Source organism: Somniosus microcephalus, chromosome 8 (assembly GCF_052327205.1).
Source record: "Somniosus microcephalus isolate GS21.2 chromosome 8, FLI_Smic_1.0, whole genome shotgun sequence".
In the NCBI taxonomy this organism is placed as follows: Eukaryota; Metazoa; Chordata; class Chondrichthyes; order Squaliformes; family Somniosidae; genus Somniosus; species Somniosus microcephalus.
The window spans coordinates 228,875,380-228,902,818 of record NC_140994.1 but is presented as its reverse complement, the minus strand read 5'-3'; the positions used below and the strand labels follow the sequence as shown (position 1 = coordinate 228,902,818).

Sequence of the window (27,439 nt, the reverse complement as noted above, 5' to 3'; positions counted from 1 at the left end):
TGCCGCCAACAGCACCGACATCCGGACGTACGGCACCCGCACCGTCACCATCGACCTCGCAGGTCGCCGCTACCACTGGGAGTTTATCACCGCCAAGGTGCTCTCCCCGCTCCTCGGTGCGGATTTCCTGTGCGCCCACGGCCTGTTGGTCGACATGCCTCGGCGCCGCCTCGTGGACATGAACACCATGTCACCTGTCCCAGGCGCCATGGCCCCCCCCCAAACCCGCCGAAATGGCGTGGCAGTGCTGCGCCCACTCAACGGACGACTACTCAGCACTCCTGGCTGAGTTCCCAGCCCTCACCAACCCGACCTTCTCCGCGAAGGTTGCTAAGCACGGGGTAGAACACTTCATCCCCACCACAGGCCCACCGGTGTATGCCCACGCCCGCAGGCTGGACCCGGCCAAGCTGGAGATCACGCGGGCCGAGTTCGCCACAATGGAACAGCTCGGCATCATCCGCCGCTCCAACAGCCCCTGGGCCTCCCCACTCCACATCGTCACCAAACCCGACGGGGGATGGCGCCCCTGCGGGGACTACCGGCGCCTAAACGACGCCACCACGCCAGATCGGTACCCCATACCGCACATTCAAGACTTCTCGGCTAGACTGGCCGGCCGCTCAGTCTTCTCCAAAGTCGACCTGGTGCGCGGTTACCATCAGGTGCCAGTCCACCCCACGGACGTTCCCAAGACGGCCATAATCACCCCTTTGGGGCTATTCGAGTTCCTCCGAATGCCCTTCGGCCTCAAAAACGCGGCCCAGGCCTTCCAGCGGCTCATGGACTCGGTCCTCCGGGACCTGAAGTTCCTCTTTGTTTACCTGGATGACATCCTGGTAGCTAGTTCCTCCAAGCAGGAACACATCGAGCACCTCCGCACCCTGTTCCAGCGGCTCAGTGAGCATCATCAGCCCAGCCAAGTGCCAATTCGGCCTCAGCAGGATCAAATTCCTCGGCCACCACATCACGCAGGACGGAGCCATTCCCCTGCCCGCCAAGGTGCAAGCCGTCCAGCAGTTCCCCCGGCCTACCACCATCAAAGGCCTCCAGGAGTTCTTGGGGATGATCAACTTTTACAACCGCTTCATTCCCGGAGCGGCCTCCCTCATGCGGCCCCTATATGAAGCCCTCCGGGGTAAGAAAGACAGAATGGCGATCGAGTGGTCGGCGGACATGTTGACCGCTTTCGACTCGACCAAAAAGGCGCTCGCCGACGCCACCATGCTCGCTCACCCACAGCCCAACGCCAAGGTGGCCCTCACCACGGACGCCTCCGACCACGCAGTCGGCGCCGTGTACGAACAGTGGGTCGACGGGGCCTGGCAACCGCTGGCCTTTTTCAGCCGCCAACTGTGCCCCCCGGAGGCCAAATACAGCGCCTTTGACCGCGAGCTCCTCGCACTGTACCTGGCAGTCTGCCATTTTAGATTTCTTCTGGAGGGCCGCCCCTTCACCGCGTTTGTCGACCACAAACCCCTGACATTCGCGATGGCGAAATCTGCGGACCCGTGGTCAGCCAGGCAACAACGCCAGCTCGCCGCGGTGTCCGAATTCACCACGGACATCCGGCATGTTTCCGGTCGAGACAACGTGGTGGCCGACTGCCTATCCCGCCCCACCGTCCACGGCGCCCACCAGGCAGTGGACTATGCTCAACTGGCAGCGGAGCAACGCACCGACCCCGCGCCCACTATCCTCCCAGGGATGCGACTGACCGACGTCGCCTGCGGCCCGTCCGCCGTCACAGTCAAATGCGACACCTCCTTGGCGCAACCCCGCCCCGTAGTCCCGGCGTCCTGGCGAAAACGGGTGTTCGACATCATCCACGGCCTCTCACACCCCGGCACCCGCGCGTCCATTAGACTGGTGGCCAACCAATTTGTCTGGCGCGGCCTGCGCAAAGATGTGCACGTCTGGTCCAGATCCTGCATAGCTTGCCAGCGTGCCAAAATCCACCAGCACGTCAAAGCCCCACTCGAGGAGTTCACCGTGCCAGAAAGAAGGTTCGACCACGTCCACATCGTCGGCCCCCTGCCGCCATCACAAGGTCACACGCACCTGCTGACAACCGTGGACCGTACCACCCGCTGGCCCGGGGCCATTCCACTGACGTCCACCACCACCGCCGACATCGCGAGGGCGTTCATCGGTACCTGGGTCGCTCGGTTCGGCGTCCCTTCCGACATGACGTCGGATAGAGGCCCACAGTTCACCTCTGATCTGTGGGCCGCCATCGCCCGAAACCTCGGGGTGGCTGTTCACCGCACCACGGCTTACCACCCTCAAGCCAACGAACTGTGCGAGCGTTTCCACAGGTCCATGAAGGCGTCCCTCCGCGCCAGCCTCGAGGACGAGGCTTGGATCGACCGCCTCCCGTGGGTGCTACTCCGCCTACGTGCCGCGGTCAAGGAAGACCTGCAAGCCTTGGCGGCGGAACTCGTGTATGGCCAGCCGCTGCGCGTACCTGGAGAGTTCCTGCCCACTGCCACGACCTCCTGGTCGGCTGACCAGCAACGCCGCGCTTTCGCCAACCGAGCACAACAGTTCGCTCCGGTACCCACCGGCCGGCACGGCGAACCAGCAACCCGCATACCACCTAGCCTGCACATGGCCAAATTTGTTTTCGTGCGCCATGACGCCCACCGAGGACCTCTACGGCCCCCATACGACGGACCCTACAAGGTACTCCAGACGGGGAACAAGTTCTTCCTCCTCGAAGTGGGCGGCAGAACTGACAAGGTGTCGGTCGACCGGCTCAAGCTGGCGCACCTAGAGCCCGACGAACCCGTTCAAGTGGGCCAACCCCCACCACGGGGCAGACCGCCTAAGAGGCCGACGCGTCCGACCGCCCCGCTCCCGACACCAACCGCCAAGAGCCGTTCTGGCCATGCCATCAAGCCGCCATGCCGGTTCGTACACTCCCTACTAGCGGATTCTGGGGGGAGCTGTGTGGTGTACTGATCACAGAACGGACACAATCCGCTTTCCGGTCCATAGACTATAAATCAGGCGTCATGCCTTTAAGAAGGATCACACCTTTAAGAAACTTGATCTGCAACATAGTTAAGCCCAGAGCAGGTGAGGAGCAGTTGAAGCTGTGCACTGATGAAAGACAGTTGTACTTTGTGTAGTCTCTGACTCCATTTTGTGTTCAGCATGCAGCCTCAACAACTAAACCTTTTCTGTTGAACCTCTCCGAGTTCAGTATTTTTTGCTAGGAGTACGTAGACTCCTACAAGGCCATCTTTTCTTCGGCTGATTGCCAAGATCCATACAAACTAGCTGCACGAGTGTCACTGTTCAGTCTATGTTCTAAAACGGTGGGACCAAAGTGAGATCTTACCTGCACAGAGACTCTGTGGCATCCCTGTCTAAAAATTCATGATCATTTTTCACTACTTCAGTATCAACAGGAAACTGGGAGGCTGTGAAGAATGAAATGGAAGGGGGTTGATTAAATTGTGCAGAATTCGAATATTAAACCATGATGAACTGTAATATTAAATCACATTGAGGCTTTGAAGCAACAACTTCCTCCTTGGGAGTTTCTTAGTACATAGTCATGAGAGTCAAATGCGGTGATGGATCATGATTCAAATAAGGAAAAGCACGCACAAATTTATCCCTTCATTTATTCCAGTTTATCATCCATATGTGCATCTGTCAACGATTGAAGGGGAGCGTGGAAAACACTTAAAACACAGCGCTTAAAATTGCACAATTTAAAGTTGGCTTTCAAGCATTTATTTTGGTAGTTTATAGTTAATACTACAGCAATAGAGCTACTCCTGACACTTTTATAGATTTATTACTGAAATATTAGTAATTTTTTCAGTGTCAGTTGTGCGAGCTGAAAACTTAGGGGAAGCAAATGGTCACAACCGCAAACATGAGGTCCCAGACCCTACATCTAAACCTAAACTCAGTCTATATCTAAAAGGACAGGCAACTTAAAATAAAAACGGCTTACCTTCAAATAGCTGGGAATACTGTGGAAATCCAGCAGCTCTCAGCCAGTCACAGGCATCCTTTGCTTCAATTTCTGAGAGGGGAAGAAGAAAATCAACATTTGTCCCACATGGTACAGCAATACACTATGGCAGTGCACACTGGATAAAAACTTGTACAGTGTTAGCTCCAGTCCATGGTGATTTAAACAGGGCAAGCTGTTTACCCACCAGGGCAGAAGAGCACACATTTCAGAGTAGGACAAGCTGTCTTGGCAAAGGAGGAACAGCACGATTTATTTCAAAATTCAAAACACATTGTTAAAAAACCAACATATGCAGAATCAAAAGTGCTGGCATGAATTTTGCAACTTTAGCATTCCAGCACATTACCTCTCCAAACTCAGTTTATCTTGATGGGAATTGTGGGCATGTACAAAAAGCAGTGGGTTGCAGCGCCAACCTGGTGCCCCCATTGAGCCACCTTTCTAAGCACTGCCCTACAAGACCTGTTGCCAACTGGAATCTGAAGATGATATTAAAACTCGGGTTTCCAGTTCTGCCTCATTGCTCGACATCAATTGGTTGTTCGTCCAGGTTTACTTCCACATTATAAAGAGACAACAACTCAACTGTTTCTGCAGCTGCCTACTCTAGTCAAATCTACTGACGAAGAATATCTCCATTTCCTTTGCATGTTTCGGTTCGCTAGTTATCAGTTGCTTACAACTATGGAGATTCTCCTACAATAAAGCAAAATGTAATCTCTCGATTTCTGTTTAAAGCAATCCGCTGGCTTTGATCTGGCTCAGGGCACATCCACAGGGATGGGAATGATCTGAATCAGCAGATTGTGAAGACACCCCAGCTTATCGCTTAAACCAATATTTCAAAACTTATAATGTTCAATGCATTTTCTACCCACAATTATGCATAAAAATATAATGACCTGTTTTAAAGCCAGATTTGTGTTACTTTGCTCATTTGTAATGACTGTTTCCACTGATTATATCATAGGTTCGATCTCAGACATTTTGCTTCCCACCAATGTCTTTCTGCTTTTAAATTTACTAGTTTTCAGAAGTGCACCACATACCGTTGACTAATTGTCTCGAGTGTCATGGTACGATATTGAATAAGTCACACTCTTGCCTGTGCCCAAATAGGGAAAAAAAACTTGCACATAGTAAATGAATTAAAGTGGTGAATGTATTGTGCGAAGTTTATGGAGAAGTGACAAATGTTTTCTAGTCACATGAACCTCCCAGTTGAATGTGGGTATGCAGTAGTTGGTGGCTCCACAGATAGCCGGTTATTCGGGACCTCAAAGAATCCCTTGCCAACCATCTGCCATCATAATTAAAAAGATCACATGGACATTGAACTAGAGGCAGCAGATGGCACCTAATTACTACATTCTTTTACAGGGTTTAACCAAAATAATTATCTAATGAATAGTCAAGATTAGATATAAGGGTTTTCCTGCAATTTAACAAGAACGCGATTTAAAGGGACAGCATAAGTTATAAACCAATTCTGCAATTAAAAAAAAAACTTTCCCTTTGTCAGTGTCAGAAATAAAGAGTAAAAAGTAATTGAGTATTTATTTCAGTTGCTTGACTAATTTAAACCCATTTATATTCAGCAGTGAAAGAGAGAAATTCTATTGAAAATTGAATAGGGATTTCAATGGGTAATTGTATTACATCATGTGACACTGAATCACACAGACCAGGAAGGTTCCAGGTTCAACACGCTGAATTGCAACTGTGACAGTGGTGTAAGTGCTACGATTAACCTTGGTGTTCATGAGGCAGGTAAGGCTGGTTGGGGGGTGGGGTTGGGCGCTGGTGTAAGGGTCAGTAATCCTGTTTCTGATCGCTCTCCAGTAATCATACATGTTACAAATATGCACAAATGGATACCAAATGAGGATAAATTAGGACTCTACCATGAAGGCATCAGCGAAATAACCCATTAACACTTACATTAAGGTTCTCACATGAAGAATGCAATGTCAGTTTTAGTCCAAAGAAATTAGATTACAGTTTATAAGCATGAGTTATGTTGAACCACAAGTGTCACAATTGCTGTCCACCCCAAAATAAATCTTTATTTTTTTTTTTAAACCCCATCTTCTGTCAGATCAGGAGCTGATTTCTAACTCCCCTCCCCCACCAATCAGCAAGAAATGCTTATAACAGTTAGAACAGACTGCTAGACCTTCAAGCATCTAGAACCCTTCAATGGGATGAAAATCAGGTGGGTTCTCCAACGGGCGGGTGATCTGTTCCGGATGGTTACCACCCAGACGGTGAAGTGGAAGATTATTCCCCGGATCACTTCCTGATCCCTCTCTCCTCTGTACAATGTACAAAGGTGAAAGGGGATCAGTGCACAATGTGCACTCATCAATGGGCTCAGCATACAGCCGCCTTATTAGGAGAAATTCTGTGGCTTGCGTTTTGCGGATGTTGATCAACAATTCACAGACCTGAAAACACTAAAAGAACTCCTTTGTATATAGAGTAACCATCATTACATCATTGGTACTACTGAGCTGAATACAATATTATGACAATTAAAATGCCGCACATTATTGCATTGTTAAATATTTCCAGCTCATTAGATTTATATAGATCTCCAGAATGCATTAAAATAATCATCCTGAAAATAATTTCAAATCTGAAGTTGGAGCATCCGAATACAACAATTAAGAATCTAATGTATTGCAAATGAAAGGGGCAGGAAATTCAGCCCTTAGAGCCTCAGTCCAATTTAGCCTAATGGATGTTTTTTGGCTTGATGTTTGTTGGACAATCTGTCTCCTCACAAAAATAATCAGGAAACCTGGCAGCCTTTGAAAACTTGGCAGTCCTGACGATGGCCCCGTCTGCATTACGTGCAGATCCAATCATTCTTATCTGGTATCTACTGGAGTCTTGGATTGCTTGATTGAGCGTAACCGTCTCCAGAACACAGTAGCTTACCACACACAGATGCACGTACACACCAGCTGCCAGGGATCCCAAGCACAATGCCCTCCCTATATTGGCTATGGATTTTTGACATTCTTACGCAGATTCTTTTGCCATTCACTCTATACAGTACAGTATACGTAGTGTGCTCTGGAATACACCAGGACACACCACCCCCACTCACATTATACTTTTTGCTTCACCTCGGGCTGAATTTGAATTATAGTCATGCTCTCATACCCCTGATGTCATGCTCTGCTATCCATTCCATCCATACTGTGAAGTTCTGTCATGCCCTCCAATGCATACTATAACCCCATTTGATATACCTCACCCTCATTTAGTTCTCATGAATATATCTCGAGACTTGGACCATTTACATTTCTCTTTTTTTTTCATCTCCAATAACCTAATGCCTAAAAAAAATTAATACAATCCTCCTAATTAAGCTCTGGTTTTAACTCTGGATGGGAAATCTGAACAGTGTAGTTCAAAGGCTGTTTCTGAAAGTGAAAGTGCCAAAACCAGCAAAGAAAACCCTGATAACAGTATGGTATGTGGCATCAAAGAAGAGCAGTGGAAATTGCTCAATTTAGATAGGACCAGGAATTTCTCCTTGGTTCCCAGTTCATACCAGCTGGTATCCAGAAACCAAATGCTTTGCCAACAATCGGGAATGTTGTTGACAAGATTAACCAGAACAAACTAATGACAAGACATTCAGACCCCTCACCAATGCTGTCCAGTGGCCCAAACTTTACATCACCCTGTACAGATTTTGGAAGGTGGTCACAAAAAAAGTGAACATGCAGGAGGTCCCAATGATCCTGAAATACAAAAAGCACAGGAGCTGTGCATCCTGTACAAGCTCACACACCACAAATATTTCAACAGTTAAAGAAGTTCAGAGGTGACAATTGATACTAAGGGAGTAGCGGTTACCACTCCTCAGAAAGCTTCAGATGTTTCACCTATTCTAATGTGTCACAAACCAACCACCTCCCAGGACATTATGTGCGCTCCTAATTCTGGTGTGAACTCTCCAAAGAAAGTTGCAAACTCTGGCGGTGTTGAAGCCGAACCCGAGAGGTTACCATTTCCTGCTCTTGTTATCAGTCCCATCTTAGCCATAGTCAATCCTAAGATATCCTCAGAAAGGTCAAAGAAACCTCCAAATCATTTGGACTTGTATGAATGTCGAGGAATTTATTCCGAAATTTCCTGTAGAGCCAATTTGCCTACGCTGTAATGTAAAAACCAGAGTAAAACAAGCAGGGACGCCAATAGGAGCAATAGCGAGTGGGCTGCTGTCTTCTGCCATGGTGTCTCCCTCTCAGAGCCTCTTGTCTGTGCTTCTCCTCCTCCATTATTATGGGTGCAGTGGTGGAGGAGATGCTGGATTCCATAAAATTTCGGGTGCACCGAGACTGACATCAATTTGATCAAGTATAGTACAGGTCTCTTATAATTAAAAAAAAAAATTCCAAAAATCTTTGTTACACTGGTATCATGTGACTTTGTGTTGCCTTACTACTTGTGCGTAAATCTATGCAGAGCATTATTCATTTCAATCCAGGAATTCACGTGAACTGGTCTTTTGCATGGGGGGGGGGGGGAGGGGAGGGAGAGTGGGGGGGGGAGGGGTGGAGTTATGTAGATGAGTGACAAGAGTTTTGGCAGACATATCTTACAAGTGGCGCAAATGTTCATGGAAACTCTTGCATAGTGATGTATCAGTGCAAAACTGGCGTAAATCAGTTACACGTAAATGTCCTCAGAAAAAAAAACAAATGCTTTTCTGCCATAGTTATGTCAAACCTTTCCAGGAAATTCCAGGCCTCTCAATTAACTTATATAAAAATATTTTTTAAATGACTAAAAACAGGGTGGGAGCAAGGGGAAAGATAATGACAGCAGAAGCTTTTCTGCTAGGGCCCCGAGACATCACGCCAACTTATCTTACGAGAGGGGAATGGGATATAAGGTGCACACAAAATAAATACGGTGATTCGGAGCTCAACAATGTTGTGGAATGTTACTGCTTGTTTTAACAAATTGGTATAAAAAAATGGACCATTTCCACAATATCAGTTGGCTACTGGAGTTAACAGCTCGGAAATACCAATCGGAAGTGTCTCTGAAATTGCAGCAGGGTGGAACTTCTCCCTGCCAGTGTGCCCCAGCTCCGAGCCCTTTCCAAATCCCAAGAGTGGGGTCATTATCAAAAAGGCGGCGGGCATCCTGCCATTTAAATACTCCCCCCACACCCCCCAACCATGGTCCCTCGGGTTGGTGGGGCGGGCAGACTGCTCTGGCCGAAGATGCAGCTCTTTTCAAATGATCCTGGCCGTGTGGGCCCATTTCCACCAGGATGCTGTCCTGGAAAGTAAGGTAATGTATATTTCATCTAAGATTTTAAAACCTTTTTTTTTAAATAAAGGGATGGAGACCAGACGATAATTGGTCCTGCACCAAATTCCTCCCGACAACAACAACTTGCATTTATATAGCACCTTTAACATAGTAAATCATCCCAAGGCACTTCACAGTTACTTTATCAAACAAAATTTGATTTCGAGCCGCATGAGAAGATATTGGCCCAGAAATTCGGGTCTCCACGGGTGAGTACGCACAGGGTACTCACCCGTAAGCCCAATGGAAGTGTCGGTTTCGTACATGCACTGCGCATGTGCGGGAAACCGGCACTTCCGTTCCCCTGAAAGAAGGGGTTCAGAGGACGAATGCGTGTGCAGGAGAGGCTGTGCGTGTGCATCGAACTTACGTTTTTTTTGCAGGTTTTCCCAGGAAGGTAAGTCTCCAGAAGTTAGACGTATAAAAAGCAGTCGCAAGGCCTGCTTTTTACAAGGTAAGTGGTGAATTAATTAAAATTAAAACATTTTTTCCACAGGTTTATTATTTTTAAATAAAGAAAGGCAAGTTTATTTTTAGCCCCGTTAGAAAATGTAATTAATTTTTTCAAAAATTTAAATTGTTTAAAATAGTTATTTCATGTAATTTATAGTTTATTTTAAAAATGTGATTTAAAAAAAAAATTATTTGAAGATTTAGTGATGTTTTGGGGCTTATAGTATTTATAGGTTTGACAGGTCTTCCTGTCAAACTTATGAATGAAGCATTCCCTGCTACGATTGGCTCTCCATGGCCCACGTGATCCCAGGGGACGCATCAAACTAACTGCGCCCCTGCGATACGCAAGCACTGCGTGCTGGCAGTTGGAGGAGGCCCAGGATCGGAATCCCACGGGGGCCCACAGCTCAACGGCCGGCGCGCTAGGTAAGTGCAGGTCAGGGGCTTACACCCACGGGAAGCCCCCAACCCGAATTTCTGGGCCATTAAGATAGAAAAGAGGTAGGTCTTAAGGAGCGTCTGAAAGAGAGGTAGAGAGGTGAGGAGGTTAGGGAGGGAATTCCAGAGCTTAGGGCCAAGGCAGCTGAAGGCATGGCCACCAATGGTGAAGTGATGAAAATCGGGGATGCGCATGAGGCCAGAATTGGGGGAGCACAGAACTCTCGGAGGGTTGTGGGGCTGGAGGAGGTTAGAGTTAGGGAGAGGCGAGGCTATGGAGGGATTTGAAAACCAGGATGAGAATTTTAAGATCGAGGTGTTGCCAGACCGGGAGCCAGTGTAGGTCAGCGACCACAGGGGTGATGGGTGAACGGGACTTGGTGCGAGTTAGGATGCGGGCAGCAGAATTTTGGATGAACTCAAGTTTACAGAGGGTGCAATGTGGGAGGCCGGCTGACCCAGGTAACAGCAAAAAAATGAGCATGCGAGAGTCTGTGTACATTTATGCTCGCCAAGAATGAAAGTCTGTGGAATGTATCCCCTTGTATGGTTAAGCAAGCTTCCCCACCCTATTTGGGACAGGCACGGCCCAGGTCAGCTAGTAGAATGTTTCCCCTACACTCTTTCAACCATGTTCCTAAACTCCAAGCTTGGAAGTGTATAATTTCCATTTCCCAAACTATCTACCCATATGACATTACAAAATAATAGTGCCATTTACAGCACAATCATGGATAGTGTTGTTCTGTAGGCTTATGTCCACTGAGAACCAGAGTAGCTCAGTTCAATTCAGAGCCTGAGAATTGGAAGAACAGTGCTATAAATGCACTGCTCTAAAAAGTACATTCAAAACTCGTGGAAACCATCTGAAGTCATTCCTCTGACTTGATCTCATCAATGCTCGAGCTTCACGCCTCACGGTAGCAAAGATTTACTGGGGCTAAGGAAAAACAGTTCCTTGTAACAAGACTGTAGTAAGAGTTATTTTTGGAGTTGCGATGCCTGCGTGGTGGATGATATTTTCCGAGTTCTTGTTAAGAATGCTGTCAGATTCAAAGCTCTACCAGCCCAATGACTGCTTAGTACTATTACACATTTTAATTCTTGCTTTGCCTAAACTCTCGAACACGGATATTGGCCCTGGATTAATTTCTTTAATACATGTGCATTTAAAAAAGTCAACAGACAGAAACACCATAGAGCAAGATTAAGATTTTGCTTTACAGATAAATATATTTTTATCCCCCCCCCCCCCCCCCTCCACAAAAAAAGAATATTTTGCTGCCAAGGAACATTGCTTAGTTGGGAGGGCGCCCAGACAACTTGCTTCCAGGCTTCGACCAATTCCAGTCATTAGCTGAGCAATTGGTGCTGCAGAAGACACAAGGACTAACTTGTTCTTTCACTGTCTCCTTGCAGATAGATTCAGGACTTTCCTCCATTAGATCAGAAACTCACTGCATTGTTAGAGCCAAACACCCATTCTAACTAAGTACCGCACCAAGTGATTCATTTAAGCACTAAAAAATGTTGAGGACTTGTAATGCACAAGGTGTGGCCTGGCATCCAGACACTGTACGGTCTGATCAACTTGGCAGAGGTACAACAACATTTGCTTAATGTGTGGATGACAGCAGTGTAGTATCATTTTGTCACTTAGAACCCAAAGCTTGCCAATAGTCAAGTGGGTAAATGGACCATTGAGGTGGGACCTAGTCATAAGTTTGGGAAATCCCTAGACTCCATGCCTGGTCCATACTAAGGCGAGCTGATTTCAGCTGGGTGGTTACAATTTACCTTGGCACCCCATGACTAGGGAAGGCAAAAGAAAAATTAGCAAGGGTTTCTGTTCTTGCTCACTGCCCAGTGAGTCCAGTTGGAAGTGCATGTGCATGGACATCATGTGAGGACAGAGTTGAGTTTGACTGCAATGATAACAGGCCAGCAGTGTCTGTGAAATGATACCTCAGTAGGAGGAGACTAGGCAAGAAAAAAAAAAGAATGTAGTGATCTTCGAAGAGAGAGAGAGAGAGAGAGAGAGATCTCCTCTTGGCTAATAATGGGTGTGATCCCCTCAACAGAATATTTGATGCATAACTCACATTTCTAATCTCCATGAATTTCCCCTTTGAGTAACTTACAATCCTACAACTTTCACTGCAACAACATGATTCAGTCTTTAGAAATTAAGCTTTCAACAAGAACCAGCCAGACACAGCAGCACTGTGGGTTACACCATTTTTATAGACATATACGTCCCTTTAAGAAAATCAAACATATATTGTGGCTGGCTTAGACACTTATCTAAAGAGCAGCTCTTTCTACTCCCTACATCTCAGTTTCACCAGTACAATGAGAAATCCAATACTTTCCACGGCTTGTCTGGAACAGCAACTTCTCCCCACACAAACTGATCACAGTGATGGTTGACCATTCAACTGTGCTATGTATTCTAAGGCACACACATGTTTAACAGCTTAGTGAATACATCGTACAAGGTTCAGACCTAGTTGAAAACAGATGTCAGCTCTTCAAATTGATCTTTGGTCTTCAGCCTATGCATCACGTAAAGGGAGTTGATCCCACTGCTGTCCCTCTCCCCTCATCCACCTAAACCGTTAACAGACTCATGCTGAAGCAACTACCTTTGTGATTTGGAAGATTATTAAGTGATTAAAAAGATACTTTATCGCTCCAGTTACCTGTACACTGTATGGGGGATAAAAAAATTATTTTTCAAAGTTGTCACTTTTATTTTTGATTATTAGATTAAAGCCTCTATTTTATTAGATCATGAGGATTTTAATACTGTAGATAAGTTAAAATAGGCTTGTCGAATAGGCTTGTCGTTAATTTTAATAAGAGTCCCTTTTTCATTCTACCAGCAATTCAGTGAACCTCAAACCAGCTACATTTCAAAAGCAGGAAACACTCAACATCATAATAGTTGCAAATTCATTTGACAGCACACAGAACAGAAAAGGTAGCCAGAAGATACTCACGTTTTATAATCATTTTACTGCGAGGACTCGCACCGAATGTGAAAGCCTTGCAGAGGTACCAAGACTCTTGCTCAATGCATTAAACAGAAATCTTTCCTGAAGTTAACATGTCACAAAAACTAATGGTCTTTTCCCTGTAGTTTAGGAAGTTACTGAAGGGCTAAGATTCAAGCTTAAATTCCTCCAGTGATTTTACTTCCTTCCACGAAAAGCAAAAGTTTTTTGTACCTCCGAACTCCCTGCACAGCTGGTGTATGTATGGCTTTAAGCTCCAGCATTGGCATGAACACTTACTGGACTCTTCCATTTGGGACTCGGGGGTAACGAGCTGTCAAAGTGAAGGGAGTACTCTCAGAATTCTTGTGTCGCTTAAAACTGCTAGTAAACCACATCCAGTTGCTACTGGAAGTATAGGAATCCCTTCCACTTGATTCAGGTAGACTGTGCATATAATTAAGTGTGTTTTTTTCCCCCCAGTGTGACCCTATTCTACAGTGGAACACTCCACAAGTATGCAGAAATGAATTACTGCCTATAGAATGGCCATTCCCAGCTGACCAGCACACGCACCAAAGAGACTTTACCTCCAGGGTTAATGGATTGTTTTTGAGGCATAGATTAATGGTTACACTTAATTGAATAATCTCCTTCAGTAAAACCAGAAAAAATACATCATAGTAATGTGAATCTATAAGTAAATCCAAGTTGTTTTTAGAAAGACTACATTTTAAAGAAAAATAGCTTTAACAATATTTTAATCAGTTCCCGCTGCCCAGAAATAGTTCCTATTCGACAAGATCCAGAAATGACTACAAATCACCAAAGTTTAGAAAAAAACAAATTTATAAAAGCGAGAAGAATTAAACTTAGGATGCAAAAAGTTCCAGGATTGAGATTTAATTGGTTAAATACACAAAAAAAATAGAACTTTGATGCGCATCTAAAATTATAGCTAGTGCTAATTTTTTTTTAAATTCGTTTTTATGGGATATGGACATCGCTGGCAAGGCCAGCATTTATTACCCATCCCTAATTACCCTCGAGAAGGTGGTGGTCAGCCGCCTTCTTGAACCGCTGCAGTCCGTGTGGTGAGGGTACTCCCACAGTGCTGTTAGGTAGGGAGTTCCAGGATTTTGACCCAGTGAAGATGAAGGATCGGTGATATACTTCTAAGTCAGGATGGTGTGTGACTTGGAGGGGAACTTGGAGGTGGTGGTGTTCCCATGTGTCTGCTGCCCAAGTCCTTCAAGGTGGAAGAGGTCACGGGGTTGGGAGGTGCTGCTGAAACAGCCTTGGCGAGTTGCTGCAGTGCATCTTGTAGATGGTACACACTGCAGCCATGGTACACTGGTGGGAGTGAATGTTTACGGTGGTGGATGGGGTGCCAATCAAGCAGGCTGCTTTGTCCTGGATGGTGTCGAGCTTCTTGAGTGTTGTTGGAGCTGCACTCATCCAGGCAAGTGGAGAGTATTCCATCACACTCCTGACTTCTGCCTTGTAGATGGTGGAAAGGCTTACAATTGGAATTGGAGAACTGATACCTGTCGGCTGGTAGCAATGACAGCTGCTTGTATCAGAGACATGAGGAGTTGGGAATGCAGGGTAAAACTGGTACCTTTGTTGTATTTGCTCTTGGATTGTACCCCAATAGAGCCATTGTGGAAAAAAGGTATTGAAGCTACTTGCCTCATACAAATGAAAAAAAAAACATTCTATAATGTACACTAATTTCATTACATTTATCAGGTTTAAGGTAGACTACTATAAAATGCAATTGTTGGGATGTCCATCAGCCCAAATCCAACCTAAAGAAATGTTTCTATAAAGTTTGAAATCTTTCATATTTAAATTCCCAAAAGTAGGAGGAACAGAGCAAAGAAACTCCAAAAATGTAACCTGATATAATAAAGGTACTTCAGTAAATGTGCATTAATGTTCTTAATATTTGTGAATATTTCTAAGTATTGTTGCAATCCAGAGCTTTGATTAATGCAACAACCTGCATTTACATAGTGCCTTAATGCAGTAAAATGTCCCAAGGCGCTTCACAAGAGTGCAATCAAACAAAATTTGACACCGAGTCACATAAGGAGATATTAGGACAGATGACCAAAAGCTTGGTTAATAAGAGGTAGATTTTAAGGAGCGTCTTAAGGAGGACAGAGAGGCGGAGAGGTTTAGGGAGGGAATGCCACAGCTTGGGGCCTAGGCAGCTGAAGGCATGACTGCCAATTTGGAGCGATGAAAATCAGGGATGCGCAAGAGGCCAGAATTGGAGAAGTGCAGAGATCTCGGAAGGGTGTAGGGCTTCAGGAGCTTACAAAGGGAGGGGCAAAGCCAAGGAAGCTTTTGAAAACAAGGATGAGAATTTTAAAATTGAGGCGTTGCCGGACCAGGAGCCAATGTAGGTCAACGAGCACAGGGGTGATGGGTGAATGGGACTTGGTGCGAGTTAGGATATGGGCAGCAGAATTTTGGATGAGCTGAAGTTTACGGCGGGTGCAAGGTGGAAGGCTGACCTAGATAACAGTGAGAAAGTAAGCTTACAAGAGTCTGTGTACATTTATGCTCGCCAAGAATGAAATGCTGTGGAATGTTGTTTTTTTTAAAAAAAAATCGTTCCTGGGATGTGGGCGTCGCTGGTGAGGCCAGCATTTATTGACCATCCCTAATTGCCCCCGAGAAGGTGGTGGTGAGCCGCCTTCTTGAACCGCTGCAGTCCTTGTGGTGAAGGTACTCCCACAGTGCTGTTAGGGAGGGAGTTCCAGGATTTTGACCCAGCGACAATGAAGGATCAGCGATATATTTCCAAGTCAGGATGGTGTGTGACTTGGAGGGGAACTTGGAGGTGGTGGTGTTCCCATGCGCCTGCTGCCCTTGTCCTTCTAGGTGGGAAAGTTCGCAGGTTTGGGACGTGCTGCTGAAGAAGCCTTGGTGATTGCTGCAGTGCATCTTGTAGATGGCACACTGCAGCCACAGTATGCCGGTGGTGGAGGGAGTGAATGTTTAAGGTGGTGGATGGGGTGCCAATCAAGCGGGCTGCTTTGTCCTGGATGGTATCGAGCTTCTTGAGTGTTGTTGGAGCTGCACTCATCCAGGCAAGTGGAGAGTATTCCATCACACTCCTGACTTGTGCCTTGTAGATGGTGGAAAGGCTTTGGGAGGTCAGGAGGTGAGACACACTTGCCACAGAATACCCAGCCTCTGACCTGCTTTTGTAGCCACAGTATTTATGTGGCTGGTCCAGTTAAGTTTCTGGTCAATGGTGACCCCCAGGATGTTGATGGATTCTGCGATAGGAATGCCATTATCAAGGGGCGGTGTTTAGACTCTCTCTTGTTGGAGATAGTCATTGTTTGGCACTTGTGTGGTGCAAATGTGACTTGCCACTTAATTAACCCAAGCCTGAATGTCGTCCAGGTCTTGCTGCATGCGGGCTCTGACTGCTTCATTATCTAAGGAGTTGGGAATGGAACTGAACACTGTGCAATCATCAGTGAACATCCCCACTTCTGACCTTATGATGGAGAGAAGATCAGTAATGAAGCAGCTGAAATGGTTGTGCCGAGGACACTGCCCTGAGGAACTCTTGCTGCGATGTCCTGGGGCTGAGATGATTAACCTCCAACAAACACAACCATCTTCCTTTGTGCTAGGTATGGCTCTAGCCAATGGAGAGTCTCCTCCCGATTCCCATTGACTTCAATTTTACTAGGACTCCTTGATGCCACACCCTGTCAAATGCTGCCTTGATGTCAAGGGCAGTCACTCTTACCTCGCCTCTGGAATTCAGCTCTTTTGTCCATGTTTGGACCAAGGCTGCAATGAGGTCTGGAGCAGAGTGGTCCTGGCAGAACACAAACTGAGCATCAGTGAGTAGGTTATTGGTGAGTAAGTGCTGCTTGATAGCAGGTTGACGACACCTTCCATCACTTTGCTGATGGGGCGGTAATTGGTTGGATTGGATTTGTCTTGCTTTGTGGACAGGACATACCTGGGCAGTTTTCCATGTTGTCAGATAGATGTCAGTGTTGTAGCTGTACTGGAGCAGCTTGACTAGAGGCGTGCTCGCTTTGGGAGCACCAGTCTTCAGCACAACAGCCGGGTGGATAAAGGGGAACCAGTGGACGTAGTGTATTTAGACTTCCAAAAGGCATTTGACAAGGTGCCACACAAAAGATTATTGCTCAAGATAAAAAATCACGGGATTGGGGGTAATATTCTGGCGTGGGTGGAGGATTGGCTCTCTAACAGAAAGCAGAGAGTTGGGATAAATGGTTCGTTCTCAGATTGGCAACCAGTAACTAGTGGTGTTCCGCAGGGGTCAGTGCTGGGTCCCCAACTCTTTACAATCTATATTAACGATTTGGAGGAGGGGACCGAGTGTAACATATCAAAGTTTGCAGATGATACAAAGATGGGACGGAAAGTAGTGAGTGAGGAGGACATAAAAAACCTGCAAAGGGACATAGACAGGCTAAGTAAGTGGGCAGAGATTTGGCAGATGGAATACAATACTGGAAAGTGTGAGGTTATGCACTTTGGCAGGAAAAATCATAGAGCAAGTTATTATCTTAATGGCAAGAAACTGGAAAGTACTGTAGTACAAAGGGATCTGGGGGTCCTGGTGCACAAAACTCAAAAAGTTAGTATGCAGGTGCAGCAAGTGATTAAGAAGGCCAATGGAATGTTGGCTTTTATTGCTAGGGGGTTGGAATATAAAAACAGGGAGGTATTGCTGCAGTTGTACAAGGTATTGGTGAGACCGCACCTGGAATACTGCATACAGTTTTGGAGTCCATACTTAAGAAAAGACATACTTGCTCTCGAGTCAGTACAAAGAAGGTTCACTCGGTTAATCCCGGGGATGAGGGGGTGGTCATATGAGGAGAGGTTGAGTAGATTGGGACTCTACTCATTGGAGTTCAGAAGAATGAGAGGCGATCTTATTGAAACATATAAGATTGTGAAGGGGCTTGATCGGGTGGATGCGGTGAGGATGTTCCCAATGATGGGTGAAACTAGAACTAGGGGGCATAATCTTAAAATAAGGGGCTGCTCATTCAAAACTGAGATGAGGAGAAACTTCTTCACTCAGAGGGTGGTAGGTTTGTGGAATTTGCTGCCCCAGAAAGCTGTGGAAGCTACATCATTAAATAAATTTAAAACAGAAATAGATAGTTTCCTAGAAGTAAAGGGAATTAAGGGTTACGGGGAGCGGGCAGGAAATTGGACATGAGTCTGGGTTCGGAATGGTCATGGCCCTGTGGGTAGTGGAGCGGGCCCAGGGGCCGTGTAGCCTTGTTCTGCTCCTACTGTGTTCTAATTCTGTTAGATTTCAGGAGATGGTTTTATTCCTGTTCCTGGCTGGGGTGGAGATCGCCTTTACAGAAGGTAAGTACTGTAGAAAATATAGGGACAGAGTGATCTCCTGGAAGAATTTCGATCGCCTAGATGGGTCGGAGAGGAATTTCCCAGATTTTTTTCTCCCAAATTGGCCATTGGGTCTTTATCTGGTTTTTCGCCTCTCCCGGGAGATCACATGGGTTCGGGTGGATGCAGAGTGATAGAAGATTTGAGGTTAGGATCAGATCAGCCATGATCTTATTGAATGGTGGAGCAGGCTCGAGGGGCCGATTGGCCTACTCCTGCTCCTATTTCTTATGTTCTTATGTTCTTATGTTGTTGGGGCCCATAGCCTTTGCTGTATCCGGTGCGCTCAGCATTCCTTGATATCACATGGAGTGGATCGAATTGGCTGATGATTGGTTTCTGCAATGGTGGGGACGTCAGGAGGAGGCCAATATGGATCATCCACTCGGCACTTCTGGCTGAAGATGGATGCAAACGCTTCAGCCTTGTCTTTTGCACTCGCATGCTGGGCTCCACCATCATTCAGGATGGGGATATTCATGGAGCCTCCTCCTCCTGTTTGTTGTTTAATTGTCCACAACCATTCATGTCTGGATGTGGCAGGACTGCAGAGCTTTGATCTGATCTGTTGATTGTGGGATCGCTTATATCTGTCTATAGTATGCTGCTTTCGCTTTTTAGCATGCATGTAATCCTGTGTTGCAGCTTTTCCAGGTTGGCACCTCATTTTTAGGTACACTTGGTGCTGCTCTTGGCATGCTCTTCTGCACTCCTCATTGAACCAGGGCTGGTCCCCTAGCTTGATGGTAATAGTAGAGTGAGGGATATGCCGGGCCATGAGGTTACAGATTGTGGTGGAATACAATTCTGCTGCTGCTGATGGTCCACAGCGCCTCATGGATGTCCAGTTTTGAGCTGCTAAATCTGTTTGAAATCTATTCCATTTAGCACGGGGGGGGTAGTGCCACACAAGGGTGTCCTCAGTGTGAAGACGGGACTTCCTCTCCACAAGGTGGTCACTGCTTCCAATACTGTCATGGACAGATGCATCTGCAACAGGTAGATTGGTGAGGATTGTGGTTAAGTAGGTTTTTCCCCTCATGTCGGTTCTCTCACCACCTGCTGCAGGCCTAGTCTGGCAGCTATATCCTTCAGGACTCGGCGAGCTCGGTAAGTAGTGGTGCTGCCGAGCCACTCTTGGTGATGGACATTGAAGTCCCCCAGCGTCACAGTTCATTCTGTGCCCTTGCTTCCCTCTGTGCTTCTTCCAAGTGGTGTCCAGCATGGAGGAGTGCTGATTCATCAGCTGAGAGAGGGCGGTAGGTGGTAATCAGCAGGAAGTTTCTTTGCCCATGCTTGACCTGAAGCCATGAGACTTCATGGGGTCCGGAGTCAATGTTGAGGACTCCCAGGGCTGCTCCCTCCCAACTGTTTACCACTGTACTGCCACCTCTGATGGGTCTGTCCAGGGATGTTGATGGGAGGAGTTTGGGACATTGGCTGAAAGGTAAGATTCTGTGAGTATGACTATGTCAGGCTGTTGCTGGACTAGTCTGTGGGACAGCTCTCCCAATTTTGACACAAGTCCCCAGATGTTAGCGAGGAGGACTTTGCTCGGCTGAGCTCAGTGTGCCATTATCGTGTCCGAAGTCGGTGCCGTGGTCGATACTGGGTAGTCCAATAAAGGTTTTATTATTGTTTTCTGTAGCAGTTTGTTACAACTGAGTGACTTGCTTGGCCATTTCAGAGGACGGTTAAGAGTCAGCCACATTGCTGTGGGTCTGGAGTCACATATAGGCCAGACCAGGTAAGGACGGCAGATTTCCTTCCCTGAAGGACATTAGTGAACCAGATGGGTTTTTATGACAATCCAATAGTTTCATGGTCACCATTATGGATACTAGCTTTTTTAAAAAAATTCCAGATTTATTTAATTAACTGAATTTAAATTCCCCAGCTGCTGTGGTAGGATTTGAACTCACGTCTCTGGATCATTCGTCCAGGCCTCTGGATTACAAGTACAAGTACAGTAACATAACCACTATGCTACTGTTCCATTTTAAGCAAGCTTCCCCACCCTATTAGGTACAGGCATGGCACAGGTCAGATAATTGAAATGTTTCCCCTACACTCCTGTGAACGGGACTTGGTGCGAGCTAGGATACTGTGGCTTAATACACCCAAAAAACTCCAATAGGCAAGGAGAGTGGTTAAGCATGAAGAGGACTGTAAGGAATGCAGAAACAGGTTACTAGATTAACACAGATGTGTTGGGTGAAATTTATTGCTAGAAATGTGAGGTTATTAATTTTGGAAAGTTGAATAAAAAGCAAAATGGTAAGTTGTTAAAAGGATCAGAAAAGCAGAGAGACTTACGTTCTTTTTTTATTCATTTATGGGATGTGGATGTCACTGGCAAGGCCAGTATTTATTGCCCATTCCTAGTTGCCCTCGAGAAGGTGGTGGTGAGCCACCTTCTTGAACCGCTGCAGTCCGTGTGGTGAAGGTACTCCCACAGTGCTGTTAGGTAGGGAGTTCCAGGATTTTGACCCAGCGACGATGAAGGATCGGCAATATACTTCCAAGTCAGGATGGTGTGTGACTTGGAGGGGAACTTGGAGGTGGTGGTGTTCCCATGCGCCTGCTGCCCTTGTCCTTCTAGGTGGAAGAGGTGCTGCCGAAGAAGCCTTGGTGAGTTGCTGCAGTGCATCTTGTAGATGGTACACACTGCAGCCACGGTACGCTGGTGGTGGAGGGAGTGAATGTTTAAGGTGGTGGATAGGGTGCCAATCAAGCGGGCTGCTTTGTCCTGGATGGTGTTGAGATTCTTGAGTGTTGTTGGAGCTGCACTCATCCAGGCAAGTGGAGAATATTCCATCACACTCAAAAAGATTTGTTCAGATGCACAAATCTTTAAAATGGAGGACAAGTTAATAAAAGTTGTCCAAAAATGTATGAGATCCAAAAATGTATGAGATCCTAAATTTTATAAGTAGAACCAGAGTACAAAAGGAGAGATAATACTCAACTAAATTATTAGTTAAGCCATAGTTATATTAATGTTTATGTATGGATTTCCTACTTTAGGGAGGATGCCAAGGCTATGGGATTCTATTCATTAGAACCGAGGTAAAAAAGATATTCAAAATTCTGAAGGGTATGATCAGATAAATATGGAAAATTCATTTCCACTACCAAACTCACCAAGCAAGGAGGGCATAAATTTATCACCAAAATGAAGGAAAAGATGAAAACATTTTTACGCGGAGGGTTGTTGAATTCCCCATTCCCCAACAATGGTGGAAGTGAGTCTATAATAGCTTTTAGAAGGGAAGTAGGTAAATATTTGAAGAAAAGGGCAAGGGAAAGGCCATGGGAATAGGACTAAATGGATAGCTCTTTGAGAAATGGCACAGGTGTCATGGGCCAAATGACCTCTTTCTGTGCTGTAAAATTCTATGATGTTTGTGTCCTTTGAAACCTCTTGCTAAGCTTTCCTATCCATGTCTGACGGAGTCTCTAATATTCTTAAACGACAACTTTGTTACAAAAAATCTGGAAATAAAACAAAAACTGGCATCAGTAAGTTACCATAAAGCGGTCAGACTGTCATAAAAGCCCAACTGGTTCACTAATGTTCATTTGGGAAGGAAATCTGTTATCCTTACCTGGTGTGGCCTATATGTGATTACAGTCCCACACCAATGTGGTTGACTCTTAACTGCCCTCTGAAGTAGCCTGGCGAACCGCTCAGTTGTATTAAAACTGCTTACCCAGCGGCTCAAGAAGGTGGCTCACCGCCGCCTTCTCAGGGGCAACTAGAGATGGGCAATTGCCAGTCTTGCCAGTGCTGCCCAAATCCAGAGAATGAATATTTTTTTAAAAAGTCAGAAATTATGCCTTAGAGAATGCAAAATAATTTTGTCGACTCAATGAATTCAACACACGTAAAATAGAGTCAAATTGCAGAACAAATTTAGAGTGTCACGTTGGTTGGGCATTCGAGAAAGTATATACTCAAAACTATCTTGGACAGTACAGTAGTCATCAGGGGAATTCCTAAGCATGAGGGAATCAAGAGCTCTACACTCTTGGAAAGGAAAAGAATGGGACAAGTTGACACAGCATGCAAGAATGCCTGTGCTCTGCCATTGAGTCATAGCGTTAATAGTCATGATTCTTCATGTGCTGAGTTCCTCATGCTATTGGTGCTGCTGCGGGCGTTGCAAAGCAGAGGCCAGTTGCTTCCATCACAGAGACAGAGCAGAAAAACAAAGAGTGGACTAGTGTGGAGGAGGACTGGGAGGGGTGGGGTGGAAGGCACAGACTATCTAAATATAAATTTAATAATTTAGTTTTGGTAGAGCCAGTAGTGCATTGCCTTCAACATATGGTCAAGTAACACCATTGGAATGCTGTCTTATCCCAATCTTTCATTTTTATTTCAGTTCCTTCAGACAGAACCACTGCATTTACATTGAAGGGTTAATTTTCAGATGTTTATTACACAATTAACAATGTTTGATGACCCGTAATCTAGCAGGGCAAGGCAGATGGAGAACAGGTGTTTTCCCAATGGAACAGTAATATTTGGGAGAGGGGAGGTGGGGTAGATTTTTAAGATAGGGTTCAATCAGGATTCATAACAATTCTGATTTTCATTCCCTTGAACCCAGTAAAAAAAGGGCCATTTTCCATATGTGAGGTAATTATTCTATGCAAACAGTAAGGGTCAGAATAAACAAACTTCCATTAAAAAAAAAAGTAGCATGTAAACTTAAAAAAAAAATTATTTGAAAGTAGCTGCCAGCCAGCAAATGCAATGTTTAGTGCCATGACACAGTAAAAGGGTTAACTAATAGTGAATGTCACAAGACAGCTTGCATGCAACTCAAATTCAACCATGGATAATTCAGTTTATACACTAAGCTACTTCTTTGTAACTGAACCTTCACACAAAAATGGGCTGCAGCTGCCCAGCCAAAGCACTCTGCATTGTCCATCATCAGCTCACTTTCCTAGCATTAATCTCTATGGATCCAGAAGGCAAACTGGACAGATGCATAGCTGGCTGACATCACGCTCCTCCATCCATCAGTAAATAGTCTAAGAGACACCTGCCGTCTCTGGGGGCTGATTTGACTATTGATTTTCCTCATTGTTATTAGTCAGGGATGTGCTGCACAGAACCACTTGTGGGTGTTTGGTTTGTAAATGTTTCAGTACATGTGACCTTTAAAGGATTTCTGTATTTCTCCACCTAGACATAAATCTAATCAGAGTGAAAGCTTCAGGGAGCAGCTGTTTGAGATGCAGCGCAGAGAAAGAATGGCTCCACGATTCACATCGAACATTTTAAGAGTTGAAATTAAATATAAGCGAGATTATTTTTTGCCACGCTATTTTACATAGTGACAGAATGCAAAGCCATTGCTACAATTTCCCTATGTAGTGAGTTATTGATCTGTCAAACACAGATAGAACAGATCACTTAAAAAAAAGTCTGATCCTAGTAACTGATTTCGCTATCTTCAATTTTCTAGTAATTTTATAAGTGGATTCTTGACAAATTGTAGCATTGGGGGAATTGTGCAGCACGCTGGGTAAACACTTACCTCACTGACATCAATAAGAAAGTCTCCTGTCTTTGCTAGCTGAAAGTCCAAAGTAAAATAAGCTTGACTAGTCCAACTGAGTTCTTACTGTGCACATGTCAACAGCACAAAAACACAATTCAGCATAATGATACTAAATTGCCACTCTTATTTAAAGAGGGCATAAGGATGACAGAGGTGGGAAATGAAACATCGCACTAATGCAGTGGATGATGCCATTCTGTAGTTGGAGTTAAAGTATGTTGTTGGGGCAGAGTAGAGGATGCTTTATACCACACCTGACTGGTGTTATAGCTGTACTGGCAATGCTCAGTATGGACAAGTAGTTACCAAAAAAAATCGTCTCACATTCTCCTGCTTGAACTTCCCTCACCTTGATCAGCATAAATATCACCAAAGAAGTAATCAAAAAAAAACTCAGGACAGTTTAGTTTATCCCGTGCCCTAATAGACAAAATCATGAGATAACATTTTTTCCAGAACTCGAGCAAATGTTTCTCAAATTTTGATTGGCCACTTGCTGTTTTAAAAAAAAAATTGTTTATGGGATCTGGGTGTCGCTGGCAATGCCAGCATTTATTGCCCATCCCTAGTTGCCCTCGAGAAGGTGGTGGTGAGCTGCCTTTTTGAACCGCTGCAGTCCGTGTGGTGATGGTACTCCCACAGTACGGTTAGGTAGGGAGTTCCAGGATTTTGACCCAGCGACGATGAAGGATCGGTGATATACTTCTAAGTTAGGGTGGTGTGTGACTTGGAGGGGAACTTGGAGGTGGTAGTGTTCACATGCGCCTGCTGCCCTTGTCCTTCTAGGTGGAAGAGGTCGCGGGTTTGGGAGGTGTTGCCGAAGAAGCCTTGGTGAGTTGCTGCTGTGCATCTTGTAGATGGTACACACTGCAGCCATGGTACACCGGTGGTGGAGGGAGTGAATGTTTAAGGTGGTGGATGGGGTGCCAATCAAGCAGGCTGCTTTGTCCTGGATGGTGTCGAGCTTCTCGAGTGTTGTTGGAGCTGCACTCATCCAGGTAAGTGGAGAATATTCCATCACACTCCTTACTTGTGCCTTGTAGATGGTGGAAAGGCTTTGGGGAGTTAGGAGGTGAGACACTCGCCGCAGAATACCCAGCCTCTGACCTGCTCTTGTTGCCACAGTATTTATGTGGCTGGTCCAGTTAAGTTTCTGGTTAATGGTGACCCCAGGATGTTGATAGTGGGGGATTCAACGATGGTAATGCCGTTGAGTGTCAAGGGGAGGTGGTTAGACTCTTGCTTGTTGGAGATAGTCATTGCCTGGCACTTGTGTGGCACGAATGTTACCTGCCACTTATCAGCCCAAGCCTAAACTTTGTCCAGGTCTTGTTGCATGCGGGCATGGACTGCTTCATTATCTGTAGAGTTGTGAATGGCGCTGAACACTGTGCAGTCATCAGCGAACATCCCCATTTCTGACCTTATGTTGGAGGGAAGATCATTGATGAAGCAGCTGAAGATGGTTGGGCCGAGGACACTGCCCTGAGGATCTCCTGCAGCGATGTCCTGGGGCTGTTGACATCTCGAGAATTTCTTGTTTGAGAAATAGGTGTATTACTTGCTTAACAGAATGCCATGGACACTAAGGAACATCAAGTTGGAACATGGAGGTCCCTCTCCCCTTCCAAGCACACGTATGGAAACCATGATTGTTACCATGCTAATGCTTTACCTGAGAAGACAACTATATGACAATGACAAAGTCCCTTTCTGATCAGGTCAAAGAATTAAGTCTAACAATGTGGAAAAATAAAATAACACAAAAATGAGAGTGTGGCAATTCATTGGAAACATATACAGTAATAACTGCAAAAAAAAAGGATTTCAACCAAGAAAGGGAGCATTCAAAGGACGAAAAATTTTGCTCAGGTGCCGTTTCTAGCATTAAAGCAGCTTGCTGGTTTTTTTTTATAGGGATCTATATAGTTCAAAAAAAAATCACAGCATCTCTGGTAAACTGCAATTTATTATTTAAAAAAAGGGCAGATATAAAACTACATTTACAGAAAGAAAGGACAAAGAGAAAGGAGTTGAAGGAAAGCTGAAAAAAATAACATAAGCATTTATATAGGGCCTTTCACATTCTCAGAACATCCCAAAGCACTTCAAACAGTAATTCAGCACCAGCGAAAGTGCAGGCACAGTTTGGCATACACGGCAGCCAAAAAGTCCCACAAAAAATAAAGATAATTGACCAGTTATTCTATTTTAGTGACGCAAGCTGAGAGAAGAACGTGGGCTAAGACGGTGTTAGATGAAGTAGAATGGGAAGAGGCTCGTGTGGAGCTTAAATACTGGCATAGAACATAGGATTAAGCCTTTCAGGCCATCGAACCTGTTCCGCCATTCAATTGGATCATGGCTGATCTGTATCTTAACTCCATTTACCAGCCTTGGGTGATTTCTAGGTTATAAATTCTATGCAAGACACCTAGCAAACTCCCTGCTCTTCTTCAAATAGTGCCATGTGTTATGTTCATTAATAACTAGTTGTTTTTGTTGTGTATGTACCTTTAAGAGAAGAACTGATTCTATACTGCAGTACCGGCAGTGACCACCCCTGTATATAAAGCCATAGCAGGCTTCTGTACGTCAGTCTTGAATTACTCTCTGTTCAGTAAATACCTGTTTTATTGTTCTCCTGCAGTCTGAGTATTATTGATCCTCGGACACTACACTGGCGACGGGCAGGTTTGAACTCACCTGCAGTACTGCATCACCTCACGGGGATCTTTTCCCTGAAGAGAAGCTTCTTGGAGGTCGAAGTCAGAACGGCGGGCGTCGACCGCGGGCAACCGCCCAGAGATCCATCGGAGAGTTGCAGGGGAGGCTGTGGAGAGCTGGGCCTGGCTCCCCAGTCGCGGTGTTCCAGCAAGTCGTGCTGGTAGCAGGTAGTGCACTGACCCTTCCGGACTGCGGCGGGCTCGGGCTCGATCGAGCGGCTCTGCAAAGGGGCCGTGCAGCGTCGTCAGGAGGAAGAGAGAGAGAGAGAGAGAGGGTGGAGCACACAGGGCGCGGTCTGTGCTCAAGAACAGGGCAGCGTGGAGAGGATAGAATGCGGGGAAGGAAAAGTGAGACGCACCGAAGCCGCGGGTCGCCGCCATTACCCTGTAGAACGCTAGTAGCAGCGTGGCAGCAAGGGGAAGAAGGAAAAGCGCGGGAGGCGCCATTTTATTCCATTGGAAACG

The 27,439-nt window shown here is 45.7% G+C and overlaps 1 protein-coding gene across 2 annotated transcripts in view; it reads right to left on the bottom strand.

Annotated features, from left to right (window-relative positions):
• The window catches only part of LOC147114142 (rho GTPase-activating protein 7), a 208,314-nt gene that overhangs the window by 37,235 nt on the left and 143,640 nt on the right, over positions 1–27,439 (bottom strand). Inside the window, exons 1-3 of one of the 2 annotated variants that reach the window (XM_085995770.1) lie at positions 13,237–13,480; positions 3,974–4,045; positions 3,347–3,428 (exon numbers count right to left, since the gene is read on the bottom strand). In XM_085995770.1, coding sequence (XP_085851896.1) covers positions 3,347–3,428; positions 3,974–4,045; positions 13,237–13,249 — 167 coding nt within the window. In that variant the 5' untranslated portion in view covers positions 13,250–13,480. Of the gene's footprint in view, positions 1–3,346; positions 3,429–3,973; positions 4,046–13,236; positions 13,481–27,439 lie in introns of those variants that run through there. The other variant, XM_085995769.1, reaches the window with a different exon arrangement.